We start from the raw sequence: 22211 nt of genomic DNA, 5'->3' as shown, positions 1-22211 counted from the left end.
CAGGTTCCGACTTTTATGTTGAAGGATTTACGAATGGCGGCCATATTGGAATTTCCGTTATTGTCGCTGGCTCCACGCAGCTTTGGTTAGTTTGTTGAGCTTGACATCGGTGGTGTATGCAAGCGTTAATTTTGGTGTCTACTATTTAAATCGTATTATTAAGCGTATTAAGTGAAAATATTCACTATGGCAGATCCAAGAATACGACAAATTAAAATAAAGACAGGAGTCGTAAAGCGGTAAGGACTTGTTTTGTTATATTGCAGGTTGATGTTATACGATAATGTTAACAGTCTGGTTCGATATTTTCGTCCTGTGAAGCTGCAGTAAGGCCAGGGTAGGCTAACGTTAACGTGTTTGTCTCCCTTGTGTTAATCTTAAATGGAAATGTTACTTAAATGTATGGTTTACAAAAACTAAGTGGAGGTTAGGGTAGTCAGTGGTAAATTGGCGCATGCTGTCAACACGCAGTATTTCTGTATGGATTCTAATGGGAAGAGTAGCAGATAGGCTATGATGGGCTATAATGTTACCAAACATAGGCTATATAATCTTACCAAACATTGTTTTAAGCCTAAAACAAAACGTTGTCGCTTCTAGACCAAAGGAACGTCACCGTCTGCATTTGTTTCGCCAATCCTCGACGATGATGAGCTGTATTATTAGCCGTTAGCGGTCAGGGTGAAGTCCATGTGTGTGCTCTGTTTATGGCTGCTGGAACACTGTAATTTACCTTTGGGGATAATGAAAGTATCTATCTAGACCATATGATCATATGAACATGACGGTAGGTGTTAAGTTTAGAGACGAGTCCAGGAAGTGACATCAAACGCGTAAAAATGCGTCATACAGGAAGTAAGATCCCGGAAGTAAGTAGGCCTACATAATAGGCGCATAGACATAATAGGCTTGTTTGAGATCGACTGAGTCTGACCAGAGCCTGTTTACGGAGAGCCGGATCACTCCCTATTAACTGCATTGTACCTGCAATCTGTTGCGGTTCCGCTAGAGGCGATCATGAATAAGTGCAAAAACAATGGGGGTCTATGGAGCTAGACGGCTAAATGTGTCTAACCTGGTTGTCGTTGAGAAATCAAAGATTTGATTGTGGTTTTGGCAAGCTCAGTATGGATTACAGGTCAAAAGTTGAATGAACGAGTAGTCATGTCCTTTTGATTTCTTACAGGTTGGTTCGTTGTTGCCCACAACACACTAGCTTTCTGCTAATGAATGACGTCATTGACACATTTGAAAGGCTTTTTAGAACAAATAAGTAACTCAAAAAATATAATACTCAGCGGTTTGTATTTTCTCTGCCCTCTCTTTCGACTGCAACATTTGAATTTCTGGGCAAAAAATTATATCCAGAGAAAAGTGGATTTGAGGGGTACAGCTCCATAGACCTCGATTCATTCTGCACTTATTCGTGAGCGCCCTCATGTGGAACCAGAAAAGGAACTGCAACCAGTTCAGAAACCGGAAGTTTCCCGAGTGGCGGTTCTCCCCTTATTAAACATTCTCTGGTCTGACTTTGTCTGGCTTTCTACGTAAACATGATCTTCAGAGGCTAGCCGGGAGGTGCTACAACAGAGGGCAGCTCACCACCACAACAACCACCACAAAAACATCACAACAATAACAAGACAACTATAATAACAACAACAACAGTATCAGCCTTACACCATCAACAACAACACTGCACAACAACAACATCGAAAACACAGCAACTAATGTCAACCTAACATCATCAACAATAACACCGCTACACTAAACAACAACACAAACACTATAAGACAGCAACCATAATAACAACATCAACAGTGTCAACTTACCATCATCAACAACAAAACTCCTGCACTAGGCTACTACAACATCAAAACACAACCACTAAAACAACAAGGCAACAACCACAATAATAACATCACCGCTGCCCTAGAACAACACAAACACTAAAACAACAACCATAATAACAACAACAGTGTCAACTTAACTTGATGAACAACAACTCTTCTGCACTACAACATCAAAAACACAACAACTAATGTCAACCTAACATCATCAACAACAACAACACAAACACTGAGCAACATCTAATAACAGATAGGTGGCTAAGCTAAGCTAACCGTACAGCACATTCAATTAGCTTAAGTTACAAGGATCGTTTTTCAAAACAAACCCAATCAAAATTCAAGTCAATAATCAATATCCCTTTCAATTACCTTACGAGGATTGTTTTTTTCAAAACGAAGCCAATCAAAATGCAAGTCAATAATCAATATCAACTATATTATATTTTTGAATTTACACCACTTACCGCGTTTTTCTTTGCTAAAAAACTGACCACACAGGACGAGACCATGGACGAGACGAGCAAGTGCAATGCAATATGGGTAATAGCCGAGAGCTACTTGCCTGTCGCACGTTTTGAGGAACATGGTTCTACATGCAACCTGCACGTCTGACGGATGAGACCGGGCTGCCCTACTAGCGCTGACGAGATGTGGGGCCGCCATCTTGGATCGGTCATCCACTCCACTCAGTGTAATCTGTTTGGCTGGTGCAATGAGCTGTCAGCGCATTAAATTAATCATACATCACTGAATACCGAACAGATTTTCACACGTTTTTTTTTGCTGCAAAGGTCATACATGTAGCTATGATAAAGGCCACATGGTTCGGCGTATTTTAATATTCATAGTGGGTTTAACAGTAATAGAATATTCTGATATATGATAAAGTGACCTGACGTCCGATATCAAAACTGGGAACATAATCCATGTTTGACAGCATAGACAAAACTAGTTTGATACAAGTTTAATGAGTTAAATATAGTTCACAGTTGACAGAAAAGTTCCATCAACAGCATTATTCACAGTCCACAGAAAGGTTCTATAAACATTTAAGTGAGCTCAGTGCCATTCAGACATCTGTGGTTTAGTGACAAACTTGGGTAAATTGACTCAGAATAAGTTGTAAAACTCCCAGTAGAAAAGCTGTATGATACATGAAACATGGTTGTGTGTATTTTAATATTCATAGTGGGCTTAACAGTAATAGAATATTCTGATATATGATATATTATGTGATGTGATTATGTTAAGTGATGACATCCAATATAAAAACTGGGAACATAACTAATCCACATTTGACAGCATAGACAAAAACTGGTTTGATACAAGTTTTAATGAGTTAAATTTACAGAAAAAATCCATTAACATCAGGGCTCTACAGTGCGCCCATTTCACTCGCACATGCGAGTAAAAATGATGCCGTGCGAGTGCAAAAAAATATTTAGGCGCACTGGTGCGAATGACTTCTAACCATGTCAATGTTTGTCTACAAAATACACCGCAACATCGAGAAACATTACTGGTGCAAACCATAGAATCACGTCGCGAATGCATAAAAACTACACCTCCCATCAACGTTAGCAGTTTCGCGTTGTGACTCGCTACTAGTCACTTCTATCAAATCCAAGAGCGCGGAGAAAAAGCGGAAAGTTAGACTAGCCAGCCAAGATGCAAAGATTGAAGAAATTAGTTCTTCTATCCACCGAATTCATTGGATATAGGAGGAACAGGATGAGATTCTGAGAATGCAGTGAGAGAAGGAAAGCTAACATGCCTTTTATCCCAGTTGACGTATTGGCTGCAATATGCAAAATATAGCTGTAGCAAACCGGCACAAAAGTAGCCTCCCGTAATACTCCCATTTTATTCAAAGGTAGAACGCTACTGACAACTCCAGGCTTCCACGCATGCTTGTTTGTTTACACCGAATACAAGCTGAAGTGCAAAACGAAAGTAGGCCTAACGTTTGCCTACTGCCCCCATCAATGCAGATATTTAAATAAAAACTGAAAGTATAAAACATATATCCTTGATTAGCCTATGTTGGGTTTTGTGGAAGAGAAAATGGACTGTTTTAGTAGTAGTATTAGGCAGTATGCAGTCAGATAGGTCACCATGGGCATATTTGGTTTAGCTATAGATGGATTAACAAATAAATAAATTGGCCTACATTTGGCAGGATACTTGATATACAGGCTAAATGCAAATATGGCAATGTATTATATTATTTTACATTAACAAAATGTAGGAAAATAGAACAGACTGAAAATAAAGTAGGCACTGATCTTTAAAATCCTGTTTCCTGTAGCCTAAATGTTGTCAGTCATTCTTAATATTCGCAATTGGTGCACTGGCATGTTTAACTGTTAGCTGCAGTATAATGTTAGATGTGTAAGTTAAGTACAGAACTGACTGCACCCAAATTTTTGTCTGTGCTCCTAATTTTTTTAACTTGGGCGCACAAGTGCTCCTGAAAAAAAATGTTAGTGTAGAGCCCTGAACATTTTCAGTTCAGTGCCATCAAAAATAAAGTGATGAACAGACATTAGTGTGGCATAAGTAAAGGAAATGGAGTAACTGGGTTCAATATCAACAGCATTTCAACAGTTCATCAATTCAAGACAAAAAGGTGACTTGTCACTTGTACAGTGTCAATGGGTTCATCAACAGCATCTGTTATTTACAGTTCACAGAAAGGTTCCAGCCCCAATGAAGAGATTAAATAAAAAGGAATTAAGAAACATTTTAGAAACTGCTAAGATCAGCCCCGTTCATTGCAATCAGTAAAGAATCAGGGAGTGTCTTCACAGGCTCAGTGAGACAGAGGTTACCGTCATGCAGTTGGTTCTATGATTTCGACAACTGGTGAATGTAATTTTGTATGTTCCCACCTTGCTAAAATTGCTTGGGTACACTTTGGCTGAGAACAAAAGTGCTTCAGACAGCAGGTGGGCAAATAAGATGGCAGAACATAGTGAAACTGGGTAAACTCCATAAAAGAGGACTGAGTCAACCAGACGATGGGAAAATGGGACACAGAGTGGCGTATGAAGGTGGAGCTCAATATAAATCAAATATTCAGTCACAGTGTAGCAGATGCCCTGCAGTACTGCAATGAAGAGCTGCACCTTCCTCAGTTCCAGGGGTGTGAGGGGACCGTTCAGTTTATTCACAGTCTCCTTGAACAAGGCAGTTGTTCTGGTGAGATACAAAATAATAAAGAAAAGGAATTTGAGAGGCATCTTATTCTTGTTAGGGTAAATGACATGTGAATAATACAGTGTTGGGCAAGCTACTTCGAAATTATAGTGAGCTAAACTATCACTTAAGCTTACTCTGCCATGAATAAAACACTACACAAAACTACCACCCAGTATTAGTAACAAACACAGCAGTAGGCTAGCTCACTACACAGGAAGCTACTTTAAATTGTGCTAATTTCACATGACAAGAAAGGTGTAGCTTGTGTGGCTAAGCTACTTGATAAATAAAGTAGTTGAGCTATTGAAAAGTTACTTTATTCAGGAAATAGTGAAGCTAGGCTACCGCCAACATGCTTAGGCTACAAGTAGCAGCTAGCGATTGCCCAATAATAGGCTACAGTCTGTGCCACTTGTGTAAAATTCGCCGGCCAAATCTAGTATGATTTATTTCTACAATAGCCTTCTTGTGTCAGTTGTAATCCTAAGTCAGTGTTATGGAATATGACTTATCAAGTCTCAGTTCATAGCCGGGTGAACACTGAGTAAACATAGCCTAGCTAGATGGCTTTTTCATACAGTAATATCAAAGATCCTTGCTCCTTCTCAGCTCTCTGGTAATATTCTATTCACAAAATACAACCAATAGTACTGTACCGTAATGTTAAATCTTACTTGTGAAAAGTAAATCCCCCGAGTATGGTCCGCCGATTTGAGCAGGAACATGCTGCACAGTGCTGTCATTTTGTGTCTTCTGCTGCAACGCAACGAGGAGTATGACCGATCCAAGATGGCGGCCGCATTTCTTGTTTCCAGCAGCCAATGCGGCGTCTATTTATATTATGTCTATGAATAGGCGTGTTCGTCTTGATGCAGATCTGTGCCAAAGATGGTTGATTACGAAGATACTTCCTGAGAGGCTATTTCCTGTCCCTGGAAATGTATGCAAACAGGGTAGCAGTAGTACATGCCCTGCACGAGGGGGGGCCACTATCCCCCAGTTATGCAGTGATCGGGCTCCCTTTTTAACATTGAGGTCTACGGCAGAATCCAAGAATTTCCCAGAATTTGTCAAAGCCTTATTTTTCTGAGCAATGGATGCACATTTCGGACATGGTATCATGATCTCCAAACCCTCCCCATTTCAGGAGAATGTTGTGACCGTATGACCCTCCGACTTCTGTCTGGCGTGGAAACGAGGCGTTCAAACGTCAGTCATACGTCAGTGACACGCCCCTGTGCAGGCGGAGACTGAACCAGAGCCCGTCTCTGACTGAACAACACTTTGGCCTCATAGACATGAACTAGGACGACCCATCTTGCTACGCATTAATTATCTTTGGCTTACTGGTTAGAAATCCTGTCCGACTTTTGTCAGCCGGGGAGAGACTTGCCACCGTGACACCATGTCACATGACCTTAAAATATCGCGGGAGTCTTAGCCTGCAGGCAGATCTTGCCTTCCACGATCTGCACGAGCTGAAACACGCCCTCATGATGTCATGTCAAAGACGTGATGGAGCCATAGGGTTGCACAGTCCCGCCCACAGCCAAAATGCGGTTAGGTGCCGGAAGTAAGATTCCCATTCATTTGTCCCACTATATTCAGTTTATTAATTTGCCGTGAATTATTAAACAAAATGTTCATTAAATGCACGAAAAAGTATTCCTAGGTTAATGATTGATATGAATCATACAGTATGAAGGCTACAGTAGCCTAGCTAATGTTAATGTCATCATGTCAGAGCAGCAAGCCATCGTCCCATCATGTTTCAAAGCTGCCACCATCATACCTGTGCCGAAGAAAACTGCTCCATCCTGCTTCAATGACTACCGCCCTGTGGCACTGACACCCATCATCATGAAGTGCTTTGAGCGGCTTGTCATGTCACATATCAAATCCATTCTCCCCCCCACCCTGGACCCCTTCCAGTTTGCATACCGAGCCAAACGGTCTACAGAGGATGCAATCTGCTCTGCCCTCCACCCAGCCCTCACCCACTTGGAAAAAAGAGACTCATATGTGAGATTGCTGTTTATAGACTTCAGTTCTGCATTCAACACCATAATACCACAACAACTCATCTGCAAACTTGACAAACTGGGACTCAGTACCTACCTCTGCAACTGGCTACTGGACTTCCTCTGTCAGAGGCCTCAAGTAGTACGTGTTGGCAACAATACCTCAAGCAGCATCACACTGAGCACAGGGGCCCCCCAAGGCTGCGTGCTCAGTCCGCTGCTCTTCACCCTGCTGACGCATGACTGCACTGCAACCTACAGCAACAATCACATAGTGAAATTTGCTGACGACACAACTCTGGTGGGTCTCATCACCAAGGGCGACGAGACTCAATACAGGTTGGAGGTCGACCATCTGACCACGTGGTGCAGGGACAACAACCTCCTGCTGAACGTCAGCAAGACCAAAGAGATTGTTGTTGACTTCCGGAGAGGTCACACCCAACACCTGCCACTGACCATCGACGGTGCTGTGGTGGAGAGAGCGAGCAGCACCAAATTCCTGGGGGTGCACATCAGTGAAGACCTCTCCTGGACCACCAACACTGCATCACTGGCGAAGAGAGCTCAGCGCCGCCTGTACTTCCTGCGGAAACTCAGGCGAGCAAGTGCTCCACCAGCCATCATGACCACATTCTACCGAGGCACCATTGAGAGCATCCTCTCCAGCTGTATCGCTGTGTGGGGCGGAAGCTGCACTGAATACAACAGGAAAGCCCTGCAGCGCATAGTGAACACAGCTGGAAGGATTATTGGTGCTTCACTCCCCTCCCTGAAGGACATTTACACCACCCATCTCACCCGCAAGGCGACCAAAATTGTGAGTGATGCAAGTCACCCCGCTCACAATCTGTTTGATCTACTGCCCTCTGGGAAGAGGTACAGAAGCCTGCGCTCCCGCACTACCAGACTCACCAACAGCTTCATACACCAAGCTGTAAGGATGCTGAACTCTCTCCCTCCTCTCCCCCCTCCACCCTCAGCTACATAACATCCTGGACATTGGACCCACAATGGCCGCCTGCACTACTCCACTTGCACACCTGTACACTTTGCAACTTGTTGTTGTTGTCCTGAAAACACAACACTTCTGCTGCTCTTACATAACTTGCACCACTATGCCACTTTCTTTCTTACTTAGGTCAAACAGAACTACCCCAGCCTTTTATTGGCCTGACTTTGCACTAGTATTTTATTGACTGTCTATGCACAATTTCAACCAAATTTTGCTGCTCTTATTTTTTCATTATATGTGCCCTCTTATTTACTTATTTACTTACTTTTTTGTTTACTTGAATGTTATGTTTGTCTGTGGACTTAAATTGGTAAAATATGTCTTGTCTTCACCGTGGGATAGTGAGAAACGTAATTTCGATCTCTTTGTATGTCTGGAACATGTGAAGAAATTGACAATAAAGCTGACTTTGACTTTAACTAGCAGCATTAACGTTACCAACCTCCCTGCTTAACTCACCACAACTTTGTAGGTCTTGTCCCTCATGCTGGCCTTTACAAAACCCACAAGCTGACTCTCGGACACACAACAGTCAATAATGTGACCCGATTTAAAGTGGCTTTCACCCCTTTGGACACTGACTAAAACATAATATTTCATACCTGTGTTGCAGCATGTAGGCTAATGTTAGCTGCATTATGTAATGACATACAATGTCGGAAATGCTAAAGGTTAGCCTGTCGGCTACCTGAAAAGTTTGAGTGTTTAAACTAACATTTACAGTGGTCTATTTGATAGTGTATTGGCCCTGACTAAGTTCGTGTGATGTATAAACCACAATCCTTGTTGATACAAGTACCAATATTCGTCAAGAAAGTTTTAAATCACATTAAGATTTTCGCCATAGGCAGTAAAATATGCCATCTTTGTCAATAATTTTCGCTGAGAAAGTTTCAAACTATGACCATAACGGCCTTTCCACCAATCAGAGGCATCACTGTGGGATTGTTCAGGATTGTGGGTAATGAAGTACATGTACTTATCCAAGAGATCGTGAATAAAAGGCATTCATCTCAAAACAAGGTTAGTGCCCCATGAACTCTTGGCGTCTATATGAGCATATACAATCGCTTAGTACAGCCGTAGCTGGTTTTAAGTCTACCACGTGCAGTTAAGTTTTTATGGCTTATACCGCAATTGTTAATGGAGAAATTGCATTGAATTTTTACTTCCGGCAACGGCTGTGGGCGGGACTGTGCAGCCCTATTTGGGAGGAATCTCCTCTTGACGATTTTGACGGGTGTCTCATGCTGCTTCCTTAAGTATGGAATATGCGAAAATGAACAGAAATCGAAGGGATACCTTCTTATATGTGATTTCTGCAACAATGGTAGGCAAGCCTACTGAAAACATTTGCATATTCTGTTATTTTCTGCTGTTGACTAAATAGATATACATACATATAGGGAAAACACTTGATATTGAATTTATGTGCTACATTGCAGGCCTGTTAACTGTATGACAACAGTGGTTTATTTAAACTACATCATAAGAATTTATTTTGTCAGTCATCATGCTCATTTTAATGAGTAAGAATGAAAGTTCTGCTGTATTTATTGCAAACAAAATTCCATGATATCTCCCGCGAGTCATGTCAGGCAGACTGTAGCCTGTCTGTCCGGGGGTTACATGCTGCTATTCCGACATGCCGCTACTTAGACATTGGCGTCTAATTGTCGAAGTGGCGGCATTAACATTCATTTTCAAGCGTCCCACTACTGCAACATTTTTTTTCCATTGTCGGAGTAATAATAAGCTTTATTTGTATAGCACCTTTCATGCACAGAATGCAGCTCAAAGTGCTTTACATTTGAAGCATGTAACACAATAATAGTCAGTCAGTCATTATCAATCACTTTTCTTCATTGCTAGGGGCCGTTAATGATCCACTCAGCAACATATCAAAAATATAGAAAATGACATGTCATAAGACTGGCAGCCTTAACCCTCTTACCCCCCACAAGCACGCCACATGGCAACTGTGGCAAGGAAAAACTCCCATATTCCAGGAAGAAACCTTGAGCAGAACCTGACTTAATAGGGGGAGCCCATCTGCTTCTGGCTGGCTGCGCCCTCCAATAGCAGCAGATGTAGAATAATCTGAAAAAGTAGTCTACAGGATAAGATGAGTTAACTAAAAGCTTTACTGTACAGGTATGTTTTCAGATCTTTTTTAAAAATATTTACTGAACTCGCCTGCTTGATGTACAGAGGCAGGGTGTTCCATAGTTTTGGGGCATAATGGATAAAAGCAGCTTCTCCACTTTGGGTACGATTAAAAGATTAGAATTGGATGATCTAAGTTTCCTTTGTGGTTGATAAGATATTAAAAGCTCAGAGATATATGAAGGTGCTATGCCATTCAGAGCTTTGTAAGTAATTAACATAACCTTAAAATCAATTCTATAGGGAGCCAGTGCAGTTCAGCCAACACAGGGGTGATGTGTTCTCTCTTCTTAGTCTTAGTTAAAAGTCTAGCCGCAGAGTTCTGTATGAGTGCCAATTTCTTTAGATGTTTTTTGGGAAGACCAGTGAAAAGTGCATTGCAGTAGTCTAACCTGCTAGTGATAAAGGCGTGAATTAGTTTTTCTGCATCTTGTTGAGTTAAAAAGGGCCGCACTTTGGCAATGTTTCTCAAGTGGAAATAGGCTGTCTAAGTAACTTTACTGATATGGGGCTTAAAACTTAACTCTGCATCTAAGATGACACCGAGGCTTGTTACTTTTGGTTTGACCTGGTGCGCCAAATTCCCCAGATTACTAAGAACAATATCTCGCTTTAGTTTTGGTCCAACCAAAAGTACCTCTGTTTTGTCATTATTTAGTTTCAAAAATGTTTTGCTCATCCACTGATTAATGGAGGTTAGGCATGCAGTGAGGGAGCAAAGGCCATCTGGGTTAGTTGGCTCCACAGAAATATACAATTGGGTATCATCTGCGTAGCTGTGGAAGTTTACATTATGCTGACTTATGACGTTTCCCAATGGAAGCATATATAGGGAAAATAGCAGGGGACCAAGGCAGCTCCCCTGGGCCACACCAAAAGGCAAGTCATGTTTTTCAGATACATGATCTCCTAGACTGATATAAAAATCTCTGCCAGTAATGTAGGTTTGAAACCAGTTTAGAGCATTATCAGAGAGACCCACCCACTTCGCAAGGCGGTGAATTAGGATGCTATGATCAATGGTGTCAAATGCCGCACTCAAATCCAGAAGAATAAGGATCGAGACTTTGAGTCAGTAGCCAGTCTGAGATCATTGACTATTTTTACTAGAGCCGTTTCTGTGCTGTGATTTGATCTAAAACCTGATTGGAATTTTTCAAGGATACTGTTTTCGTTGAGGAAGGTATTTAACTGATTGCAAACAACTTTTTCAAGTACTTTGCTCAGGAACGGTAGATTTGATGTAGGCCTGTAGTTGCTCAGATTGGTATGGTCAAGATTTGACTTTTTAAGTAAAGGTTTCACAACAGCGGTTTTAAAAGCAGTTGGAAATATACCTGTTTCTAATGAGGTATTTATTACCTTGAGAATAAAGGGAGCTAAGCTATCATATACTTTTTTGAGGAATCTAGTAGGGATTGGATCTAAAACACATGTTGAGGAGCCGGTTTGAGTTATAATTTTACCAAGCTCAGATTTAGTAATAGTGCTAAAGGACCTTAATTTTGGGGGGCTGTTTTTGGGTGTACTATCAAACATATTACTTGTGTTACCAATAGCCTCCCTTATAGAAATGACTTTGTTTTTGAAGAAGTCTGCAAATTCTTCGCATCTTAGAGAGGATGCCTGACTGAGTGTATCAAAAGGTGTTTGATGCAATAGCCTATCAATAGTAGAGAACAATACCCTAGAGTTTCCACTGTTTTCAGCAATTACCTTAGAGAAGTGGTTCCTTCTCTCATTCCGAATAGCTCTATTATAATTTGCTTTTTTTCTTTTAGAATGGCACGGTGAACCTGTAACTTAGCCTGTAACTTAGCTGTAACTACCTGTTAACCTGTAACTTCAGGTAGTTAGCGTAGTCAGGAGTAGCGACACTTGACCTTTTTTCAAACGTCCTGCCATTCCGACACGAGGTCATTAACAGTGGCGTAGCCAGGATTTTTCAAAGGAGTGGACTTTTGCTAAGTAGGCCTAGGGTGGGCAGTATAGCCTAGGCCTACAGTAATCGTCCCAACTTTAAACAACACACGATTCATCACAGCTCAGACGATTTATGGCAAAAAAACAAAACAAAAGGCTACATTGATAAATAGCAGGGGCATCGATAGGATTGGATTCTAGCCTATAATAGCCTACGCACAAGAACTTTAACCGAATGAAACCGAAAGGTTAGTCGCGTCTTTAAGAGTGCACCTCACACACACCGGCTCCGTTGAACAGTGTATTTTTCGTGTTTAAGAGCTAAAACAAGTTGATTAGAGAGTCACATTTGAAATGTCGGGTAGCCTAAATTATAGCCTATAGCGCGTGCATCTCAGAGGAAGAGATTTTGGAGAGAGAGAGGATTTAACCTAGGTGATGATTATTTGTGTCTGGTGGTAATTTGACGAGAATGGATACCTACGAATTGTTTTGAATAAAAAAAAAGATGAAGACAACGAATGAAATGAAGGCGAAACCAGTCGTTTTGGTAAAATTTACAAAATTAAGTTATTGTACTCACACGGACGACCATAAAAGCTTTCCAACAATATGTATATTGAGGGTATTGCAAATAGTATTGGGTATTGGATAGTCGCCGACCCTCATTAGATGTGGATATTTGGAGGTAAGGATAGCCTTCAAGAAACAAGGTTATCGCAGTTGCTGTGAGACATACGGCCCTTCTCCAGTCTCTCAAAATCAAAACACACCCAATTCACGCTTGGACTTTTCGATTATTATTCTAAATGTTGGGACTGATGGACACTGAACTCTGGGGGTTATTTGAACAATCGTTGTGAAGTGGTTTACTGTAAAAGGAGTGTCGGATATCCCGCCTGTCTTTGCACAATTATAGGGCCATGATAATGCATGCACTAGCCTAAAGTCGAGAGAAAGAAGACTAAATAAATATGCAGACATGTTATGTGCAATTCAACAACTGCACACATGACATATAAAAGATATAGGCCTAGCCTACATTATTGTATAGTAAATTGAGTTTATCCAACCTGCTGGCAAGCCAAAATGCGTTGCACATGGCTTTATCATTGTCCTCTAAAATGCAATATAAGCAACTTGAATATATCGCACATCCAGTTTGAACACCCTGATGGACACTGAACTCTGGGGGTTATTTGATCGTTCACTGAAGTGGTTTAGGCTACTGGAGCGTAAGAATTCCGCCCGTCTTGCGCAATTGGCCATTAATTAATTAATATAGGTGGCCTGCACGCACAGAGTTTGTTTGATGCATGGAGTTTCCGACCGTTTTCCCCTGAGAGCTTAGAGAATAAAATGAGGAGAGCTACCTGTGTTTTACATAATGTGTAACATTCACATGGCCAGTTCAAAATCACTCAAGGTTTTGACTGAAATGTGTGCCGATATCAATTATTGGGAAAAACATTGTTTGGAGTGGATGGCGGGTGGATTGTTGATGTAGCTGCAGGTGCAGATGACATGCCTACAGCTCATCCATTCATCTAGGATGTTGGAATTTGATAGGATGCAGGAACTGCAGAGATAAATTGAAAATGAGGATTGGTAATGTCGGAATAGCGGTACTAAAAAAAATCGGAGTAGGGGCATGTCTAAATAGAGGCATGTCATAATAACCGTATGTCGTAATAGAGGGTTGTCGTAATAACGGAATGTCGTAATAAAGGGTGAACCCCCTGTCCGGGATGAGCTGCCCTCTGTTGTAGCTCCTCCCGGCTAGTCTCTGAAGATCACGTTGACGTAGAAAGCCAGACAAAGTCAGACTCAGTCGATCTCAAACAAGCCTAATAACAGAGAGGGTTAAAGCGGAGCGAGAGGCGCAAACGTTCGACAATTTCCGTGTTTCTGCTGTATTTATTGCAAACAAAGTTCTGCTGTATTTATTGCAAACAAAATTCCGCGATATCTCCTGCGAGTCACGTCAGGCAGACTGTAGTCTGTCCGGGATGAGCTGCCCTCTGTTGTAGCTGCTCCCGGCTAGTCTCTGAAGATCACGTTGACGTAGAAAGCCAGACAAAGTCAGACTCAGTCGATCTCAAACAAGCCTAATAACAGAGAGGGTTAAAGCGGAGCGAGAGGCGCAAACGTTCGACAATTTCCGTGTTTCTGCTGTATTTATTGCAAACAAAGTTCTGCTGTATTTATTGCAAACAAAATTCCGCGATATCTCCTGCGAGTCACGTCAGGCAGACTGTAGTCTGTCCGGGATGAGCTGCCCTCTGTTGTAGCTCCTCCCGGCTAGCCTCTGAAGATCACGTTGACGTAGAAAGCCAGACAAAGTCAGACGTAGTTGATCTCAAACAAGCCTATAGGCTCGTTTGACTTGATACAGATCTGACTTGATGTGATGCATGCTGGGCTGAACGCAATGCATACTGGGATGAACACAATGCATACTGGTTAGAAGTACTGTCCGACTTAAAGTGCCAAGTTAAAGTGGTGTCGAGATGTTTTAATGGGGCAGCCGTGGCCTACTGGTAAGCGCTTCGGACTTGTTACCGGAGGGTTGCCGGTTCGAACCCCGACCAGTAGGCACGGCTGAAGTGCCCTTGAGCAAGGCACCTAACCCCTCACTGCTCCCCGAGCGCCGCTGTTGTTGCAGGCAGCTCTCTGAGCCGGGATTAGTGTGTGCTTCACTGTGTGTTCACTGTGTGCTGAGTGTGTTTCACTAATTCATGGATTGGGATAAATGCAGAGACCAAATTTCCCTCACGGGATCAAAAGAGTATATATACTTATACTTATACTTGATGCATTTTTAGATGCATTACTATGGTGCACGAACCCGTAGCCTATGACTTTGAACGGTGACCGCAAACATTTCTTTAGGCCTACTGCAGCCGCACGCAGACATCATTACAGACAAGCGCGAAACATAGACAGTGAATGAAACAAAGCGAATGTTTGCGTAAACCAATGATGTAAACATAATCATAGATGACACCACAGGTTTTTATTTAAAAGAAAGAACATAGCCTACCTTTGTATGTAGCCAATTTATATTCACAATACTTACTAAAATATAATTAATATTATTTTATTGCATTTGTATTAGTTGTTTGAAGAGTAAAAAAAGTTTACAACTGATAAGTCGGTTGGACTAAAAGGGAAAAATAAAATAACATTTGGGTTGGTCCTAAATTGACAGGGTCGGTCGGGTTACGGCAAACGAAAATATTTTTAAGGATGGCCTGATGATGCTAACTGTCAGGACACTTCACAGGAGTAAAAGGCCTTGAAGATGGGTGTTGATACTTTGAACTTCCTCAGTTGACGTAGGAAGTACAGTCTTTGCCTTGATTTCCTCAATGTGTGCTGGGTGTTAACAGTCCATGTTAGATCGTCAGTGAGGTGTACTCCCAGGTATTTGAAGCTTGTGACTCTCTCCACTGGCAGCCCACTGATCTTTAGTGGAGTGTAATCTCTGCTCTGTTGTTTCCTGTAGTCCACCACATTCTGCTGACATTCAAAGTGAGGTTGTTGGACTGGCACTACTGTGCTACCTCATCCACCTGGTTCAGATAGGCCTGTTGATTGTTGTTGCTGACCAGGCCCACCACCGCTGTGTCATCTGCAAATTTTTGATTGTGATTGTGAGGTGGGACTGTAGCTGGCTCTGTAGTCATGGGTGTAGATGACAGGTTTCTTATTCTGCTTCCTTATGTTGGAATATGCGGAAATGAACAGACATAATAATAATAATATTTATTTATTTAGCACTTTTCAAGCATTGAGAACAAAGTGCTTACAGTCTAACATGAAGAGCATTTTTTCTATGCACAAAGTGCAACAAAAGTGCTTCACATGCAAGACACAAACATAACAAAAAAGTGGCGTAATCGCCAGCGTACCCGTGACACGTGAAACATACGGACAACAAACAAACAAACAAATAATAAAATAAATAATTAATAAGACATTTTAAAAAGAAAACTCATGCTAATTTAGTCCAGTTGGTTGCATCTAGTTAACCGGCTGAATAGTCCAAGGGCAATGATGAAGGCGCACAGCTGTGTCCAACCCGGAGGATTTAACGTTATCCTGGCAGTCTGGAGAGCACTGGAAGCAATGAACAGTCTGAAGTCGTAGGTGATCCTACAGATCAGCAACTCGGTGGACATAGACAGCGACCATTTGTTGTTCAGTGAGATCGCTGTCATCAGAGTTCTTCAAACTTGCTTCTAACATTAACGTTACTCAATCCAGACTCCAGGCAGCAGAGCATGGCAGCTCGCAGGTCAATCCAGTGGTCGCGGCAGCGGCACATCTCACAGAGGTCCACCACAACCGTCCTGAGAAATCCCTTTCCAGAGCGCAGCGCCATTCACGGATGGAGTACACCAGAGGCCCAGGACAAAAGCCAACATTAACGATTAGCCATGGTTAGGTCCTCAGCCCAATTTACTTTAACATTAAGTTGACTTAACGTCACAGCATCAGCAGACTTGTCAGCAAAAAAAAGGACTAAGAATAACACAAAAACTACCAAAAAATAACACAAATAAAGAGAGGATACATTTAACTAGACAAAAAATAAAAGAAAATAAACAGAACATTACATAAAATTACGAACATTACATAAAAACAAACAAAAACATGATGCCAGACGGAGCGGCGTGTCTCGGAATGGAAGGAATACCACTACTGGAAGCAACTGGAATCCATGCATTTCCACTGAATTATTTTTGGAATCTGATTCCTTATCATACCTGTTCATTCGTACTCGTCGCTCGACTTATCGTGACTAAATTCAAGATGGCGGTGAACGGTAAACTTCCTGAAGGTACTGCCTGTATAAATAGTCTTGTAAATAAACTACCAGTGCTTTTTCAAAGTTCTCAATGTCTCATTTTAAATGTCAAGGCCCTCGGAAGTCTACCAATGAAGTATGGAGCTACTTTGAGCCTCGTAAATGGTGTAAAACAGTGATTTATTTGCATGGCTAGGCCGATGCCCGAGGCAGCCCCATCAAAAACTGTTGGTAGCATCGGCCAACTAGCGCCATATTTCTGCGTGCAGGGGACAAAGATGAGCTATGAGACATACGTTCACACTCGGTATCATGTTTCAACACACTTTAGGTCATATGGCCAGAGTTCTTCTTTAATGTTATTGTAAAAGTATGGAAAAGTTAATGGATTGCCTTTTTTTATAGACTTGCCAAAGAAGAAGTCCTGTATATAAAGGAAGCCAAACAACAGGAGGAGAAGATTGAGCATTTGAAAGCAGAAGCCAGAGATGAATATTTGATTAAGAAACAGGTTAGACATTTTCTACTAAATATAATTTATCTACAGCAGCCTCTTTATATATCATTATATCTTTACTTTTATTTGGTTGAATCGTGTTCAATCTGTAGTTTGCTTTCTTTAAGTCTTTTTAAGCCATCTTTGACTGGAACTGAAGGTATGGTTGTGTGATATGACCAAAATGACATGTCCTTTTGGGGGCATCCGTGGCCTGTTAATGCGATGAATAATTTATCAAATTACCATATCTATTATATTTTGTATTGTACTCAACAAATAAGTCATAATTGGTAAAGACAATCCAAAGACTCGTAAACTACACTATTCTGTCATATTCATAGGGTTGCATTAATGCATTTCCTGAACTTAATTTTCCTCAGAGACCATAACTGTCCTCAGTTTTCTTGGTATATAACGTGTTTATGCTACCACATTATAAATTATGTTCTTCATGGTACTGGTCCTTTTTTTTGACTGTGATCATGTGTGCTTGTCTTCTGCGCTAACAATTTCTAAGATTGAAGTGCTGCAGGAGTCTCGCATGATGATTCCAGACTGCCACCGACGACTTGTCACAGCACATGCTGATCTTCTTCAGTTACTTGTGAGTCCAGACGCACAGGGTTGTTAATATACTACTGATGTATATATACAGTTAAGAACAGTGATGCAGGTCTACTGCTGTCAATAGGCTAAATACAACTTTGGTCATTTTTATAGCCTACTGCAGGGCTATTCAATTAGTTTGTAATGGGGGCCAGTTCATGAAAAGCATCATAACTGAGGGGCCGGAGAAATATGGCTTGAAATATGAGTAATCACATTAACAGCTGTATATACAATGAAGTACAACAGCAGCAATATGGGTGTGCAAATGTTGTATTTTGTACATGCATAACAACATCATTAGCCGGGTGTTGGTGGCTAATATGGAATGAAATCTGTGATAACAGATAACACTAATAGAATCTGTGCTTTGCACAGTGACTGCTAGGTCCAAGATTTCCAGTGAGTACAAACAGGATTCAAACACTGTTCAGGTGAATTAAATGTGTAATCAGTCGCATACAAGGATACAAGGATACAAGGAAGTTTATTGTCACATGCATATAGTTACTGGAAGTAAGAAATGCAGTGAAATTATGTCTGGTGTCAGCCTATTTTTTTTTTGGGGGGGGGGGGTAAAAAGTGCAGTAGAAGAGGGGTTTAGTAGATTAAGTGGCAAGGGCTGCATAAAAAAGGTGGGGGAGGATTGGGATTGGGTGGGGGGCACCAACAAGGAGCACCCAAGAGCAACAGGGGCAAGGAAAAACTCCCTTACCAAGGAAGAAACCTTGGGCAGATCCTCGGCTCAAGGGGCTAACCCAACTGCCAGGGGTCTTGGTGTGTGTGTTGGGGGGATGACAGGGGAGATGGGATAGTGTGCTGTGTATGTGGGGAGAGGGCAGTGTGCAATATGTGTGTTGGGGATATATGTATGTATGACATATGTAGCTCTTCTGACTTATAGGCCTATACTTGTTACATTTGACGTTCCCACCATTGAAATGAGATGACCGTGTCCTAGCAGTGGGGACAGGCCAGTCATAATAGCCTAATAATAATAACACGGGGGGCCGGGGTGTCTCCCCCGTGATTTTATTTTTCTTTTCTGGTTGCTAATCACACTATTTTAACATGTTTTGAGAGGGACAAGCCCATCTTTTTTCTGATGCACCTCACGTTACCCCATGCATTAAACCAAATGCCACTGCTTGAATAAAGGAAAAACATAGCCTACTGAACATAGGCATAGTCATAGTTGACAATGATGATGACAATGAAAACGTTTAGCCTAGGCCTACTTGGTTTCTGACAGAAATTACGTTTTGTGCCAACATATTGTAGGAACACAAACCACAGCCTTTATTTGGTGAACGGGGGTGCAAATCATCTCCTTTACTTTCTTTGGTTATTATATAGTCTACGATTCACTTAAACCACAAAACGTTTTGCCGTCGCCACATTTACAAATATGCAATTTAACTTTGTTAGGCTATCAGTGATACTTTTTGCTTCGAATCGCAATTGAGTGTGCATTTAATGTAACATGCCACATGATTTCCAAGAGGCCTTTAGACAGGCTTATTTCCGACTTCACTAGACTATTATTGCATTTGTTTATGTTGTAAGACGAAATGAAGGACATCGGCAATAGCCAGGCTACTATATAGAAATACTTTGAAATTCCCCTTGAGTCGGATCTGCTCCAACTTTTCCCCCAAGTTTTGCAGAAAATGTGCCCGTGTTTTTTTGCGATATTGTTGACAGAAACTATTTGTGTGGTGCAACCTGTTAAATAGTTCATAAACTCCAACGTAGTGCCGATTTAGGTAGAAACTAAACTATGGCACTTACGTTCAGCTTATGTACAAATGTAATGAATTGTAGCCTAACTTGTTCAATGGGCTGGTGCAGTGGCTGCAGGACTAAAGCGAGCGAGAGATGCAAGAGTGGAGAACGGCTCATGCGCTTGCTAGAGATTACATGTTTTTTAAAGGGCCAATACAAATGACCTCCAATTGAAGAGCCCTGGCCTACTGTATAGTTAACTTTGGCCTTGGTGTCCCCACCAAATATGCCCAACTGAAGGCCAAGTGACCTTGCCCCTAAAATGGTGAAATTCCAAGCCTGCACACCACATATTATGGAGACATTACTGTTACTATTACATTTGGCCTTGTACACACTTTGTAGTATGATGTGTGCCTGCCTCTATGCTTGCTAATGCCTTGATTGAAATGAGACCTGTTTTCCTGAATCTACATATCCGTCTTTGCTGTCCAGCACTGCTCTCCCATAGCATGTTGTGGTCTTCCTCCTTTCCAACAGCTCTACCTTTCTGTCTCTCCCTGTTTCAGCTGTCTCTAGTTGAAGCCTGGTGATATTGGAAACAAAGTATCCTAATTGAGTAGCTTATCATACAGCACGTTTCCATGCAGCCAATAAACGGTTTCAAATCAGTTTATTGGGAATAAACCGAATACAGTGTTTCCCATACGTTGACTAATCTGTGGCGGGGCACCACAAAATCAAAACCAGCTGCCACACATTAATGTTCTATGTTGTACTATTTGAATTAAAGAGAAGATAAAATCCTTTCATTGATCTGCTTTTTTTTACGCACGCAGCCTTTCCTTGCCCCGCCCCGCTCTCTCTCGTAACAAGCCCGCTGCTCCTCTGCATGTGCATTTAACAAAACATTCACGAGTGTTGAAGGATTGTTGTTGCCACATAGAAGCATTGCATAGAAGACGGCGGGCTAAATGACTAAACTAAGTTAAGTTATGCAATCAAGCAGTATCTCAAAGCTAACGTTAGAATATTGTTTGGATGTCGAGTTTAGCATGCTTACTTACAGCTGCTTGTCAGTTTTGTTACTCATGCAGGGCTCATTTTATTGACTCTGACACTGAATGTTTGCAAAATCCTGATGTAAATGGAAAAGTGTTTTCCAAGACTCAAAACTTTCTTTTAACTAAATATGTAGAAAACGTTATGAATTGCATCCACACATCAGCAGTCAGATCACCTGTAGATCAGGGCCGTATTATTGACACCCCTGATCTACAGCCTGTGACGTAAATTGAATAGCCATGTCCGATACACGGATGTCTGCTTTAGTTGACAGCACGTTAACTAGATTTTAATCGGTCAACGGAAGCAGCTGTCTGTTAATGTTCGTGCAGATTCATGTCCCTTGCATTTTGCAACTGCGAGGTCCATGGCAGGCACCCCACAGAAATGTTTCATTTTGCGAGTGAGATGCACGCTGTCCCCTCTGCGATGCGTTCGCCCACCAGCCCTTATGAGAAACCGCCCCTGCTTGGTGCACTACGTGGTGATGAGCACGGTGGTACTGATCACTGTGCAATAGTTTCTATCAGGCAACTTTTAAACTGAAACTTTCCGCCTACAAGCCCCTCAATGTTCCTCTCCATCTTCAGCTAACTCTCAGACTGGGGGCTGCAGGTTTCGCAGCTTCCGTTATTGGAAGTCAGCACCCCACAAAGGACATATGGTAAACAAAATGCGTTAATTGCGTTAATATTTTTTTTAAGCGTTTTGTATTTCAAAATGAATCGCTACAATTAATGCGTTAATTTTGACAGCCCTAATTTTTTCTCCTTGGGACAAGCCCTTTTCAATCATGGAAGAGACTTTTCCATTGGGATTGATCGAACATTCCGTTTCAGAGTCAATAAAAAGAATAATAGCCTATAGTTATACTTGCCCTGCATGATTAGTCGATATTGACAAGCAGCTTTAACATTATATCTAACCTATAGATAGGTGCTAACCTATAACCCAACAGTATTCTAAGTTTAGCTTAGGGATATGGCCTCAGTGTTTCCCACAATGTTTTGTGAACATATTCACTGTCTTCTATAGGAAAATGAAGTGGATCTTGCAGAAACAGAGGAGTTCAAAGAAGCACAGACCATTCTGGATTCTGTGAAGCTTGATGGATGATTTGTCAAACACCTCCACCATAATAATCTACCCCTGTAAAAGCTCATGGTGATTCCAGTAAATAGTAATGATTTGTTGTGCATGAACAATATATTCAGCTATAATCCACTTTCTTTCATACTTTTTTTTTTTATCCTTGCCAACGTGACTTGACATTCTGCCTAGTTTAGTCCCTCTCCACTTGCATATTAAATTGACACTTTGTACAATG

General features: G+C 41.5%; 1 protein-coding gene across 1 annotated transcript; it reads left to right on the top strand.

Moving 5' to 3' along the window:
* The first annotated feature begins 66 nt into the window (after nt 1-66).
* On the top strand, nt 67-22211 carry tbca (tubulin cofactor a). The gene is made up of 4 exons (XM_042058555.1): nt 67-239; nt 17395-17500; nt 18006-18092; nt 21920-22211. Exons 1-4 carry the CDS (start codon nt 187-189, stop codon nt 21998-22000), a joined length of 327 nt encoding a protein of 108 aa, XP_041914489.1. The 5' UTR covers nt 67-186; the 3' UTR covers nt 22001-22211.

Source organism: Alosa sapidissima, chromosome 13 (assembly GCF_018492685.1).
Source record: "Alosa sapidissima isolate fAloSap1 chromosome 13, fAloSap1.pri, whole genome shotgun sequence".
Classification (NCBI taxonomy): Eukaryota; Metazoa; Chordata; class Actinopteri; order Clupeiformes; family Clupeidae; genus Alosa; species Alosa sapidissima.
The sequence above is the reverse complement of the archived record's forward strand: the minus strand, read 5'-3'. Positions and strand labels throughout refer to the sequence as shown.

Excerpts from the sequence above, each read along its gene's own strand:
- tbca (XM_042058555.1), top strand. The coding sequence starts at position 187 with ATGGCAGATCCAAGAATACGACAAATTAAAATAAAGACAGGAGTCGTA. Across the intron at positions 240-17,394 it reads AAGACAGGAGTCGTAAAGCG|ACTTGCCAAAGAAGAAGTCC; the intron begins GTAAGGACTTGT and ends CTTTTTTTATAG. Across the intron at positions 18,093-21,919 it reads CTGATCTTCTTCAGTTACTT|GAAAATGAAGTGGATCTTGC; the intron begins GTGAGTCCAGAC and ends TGTCTTCTATAG.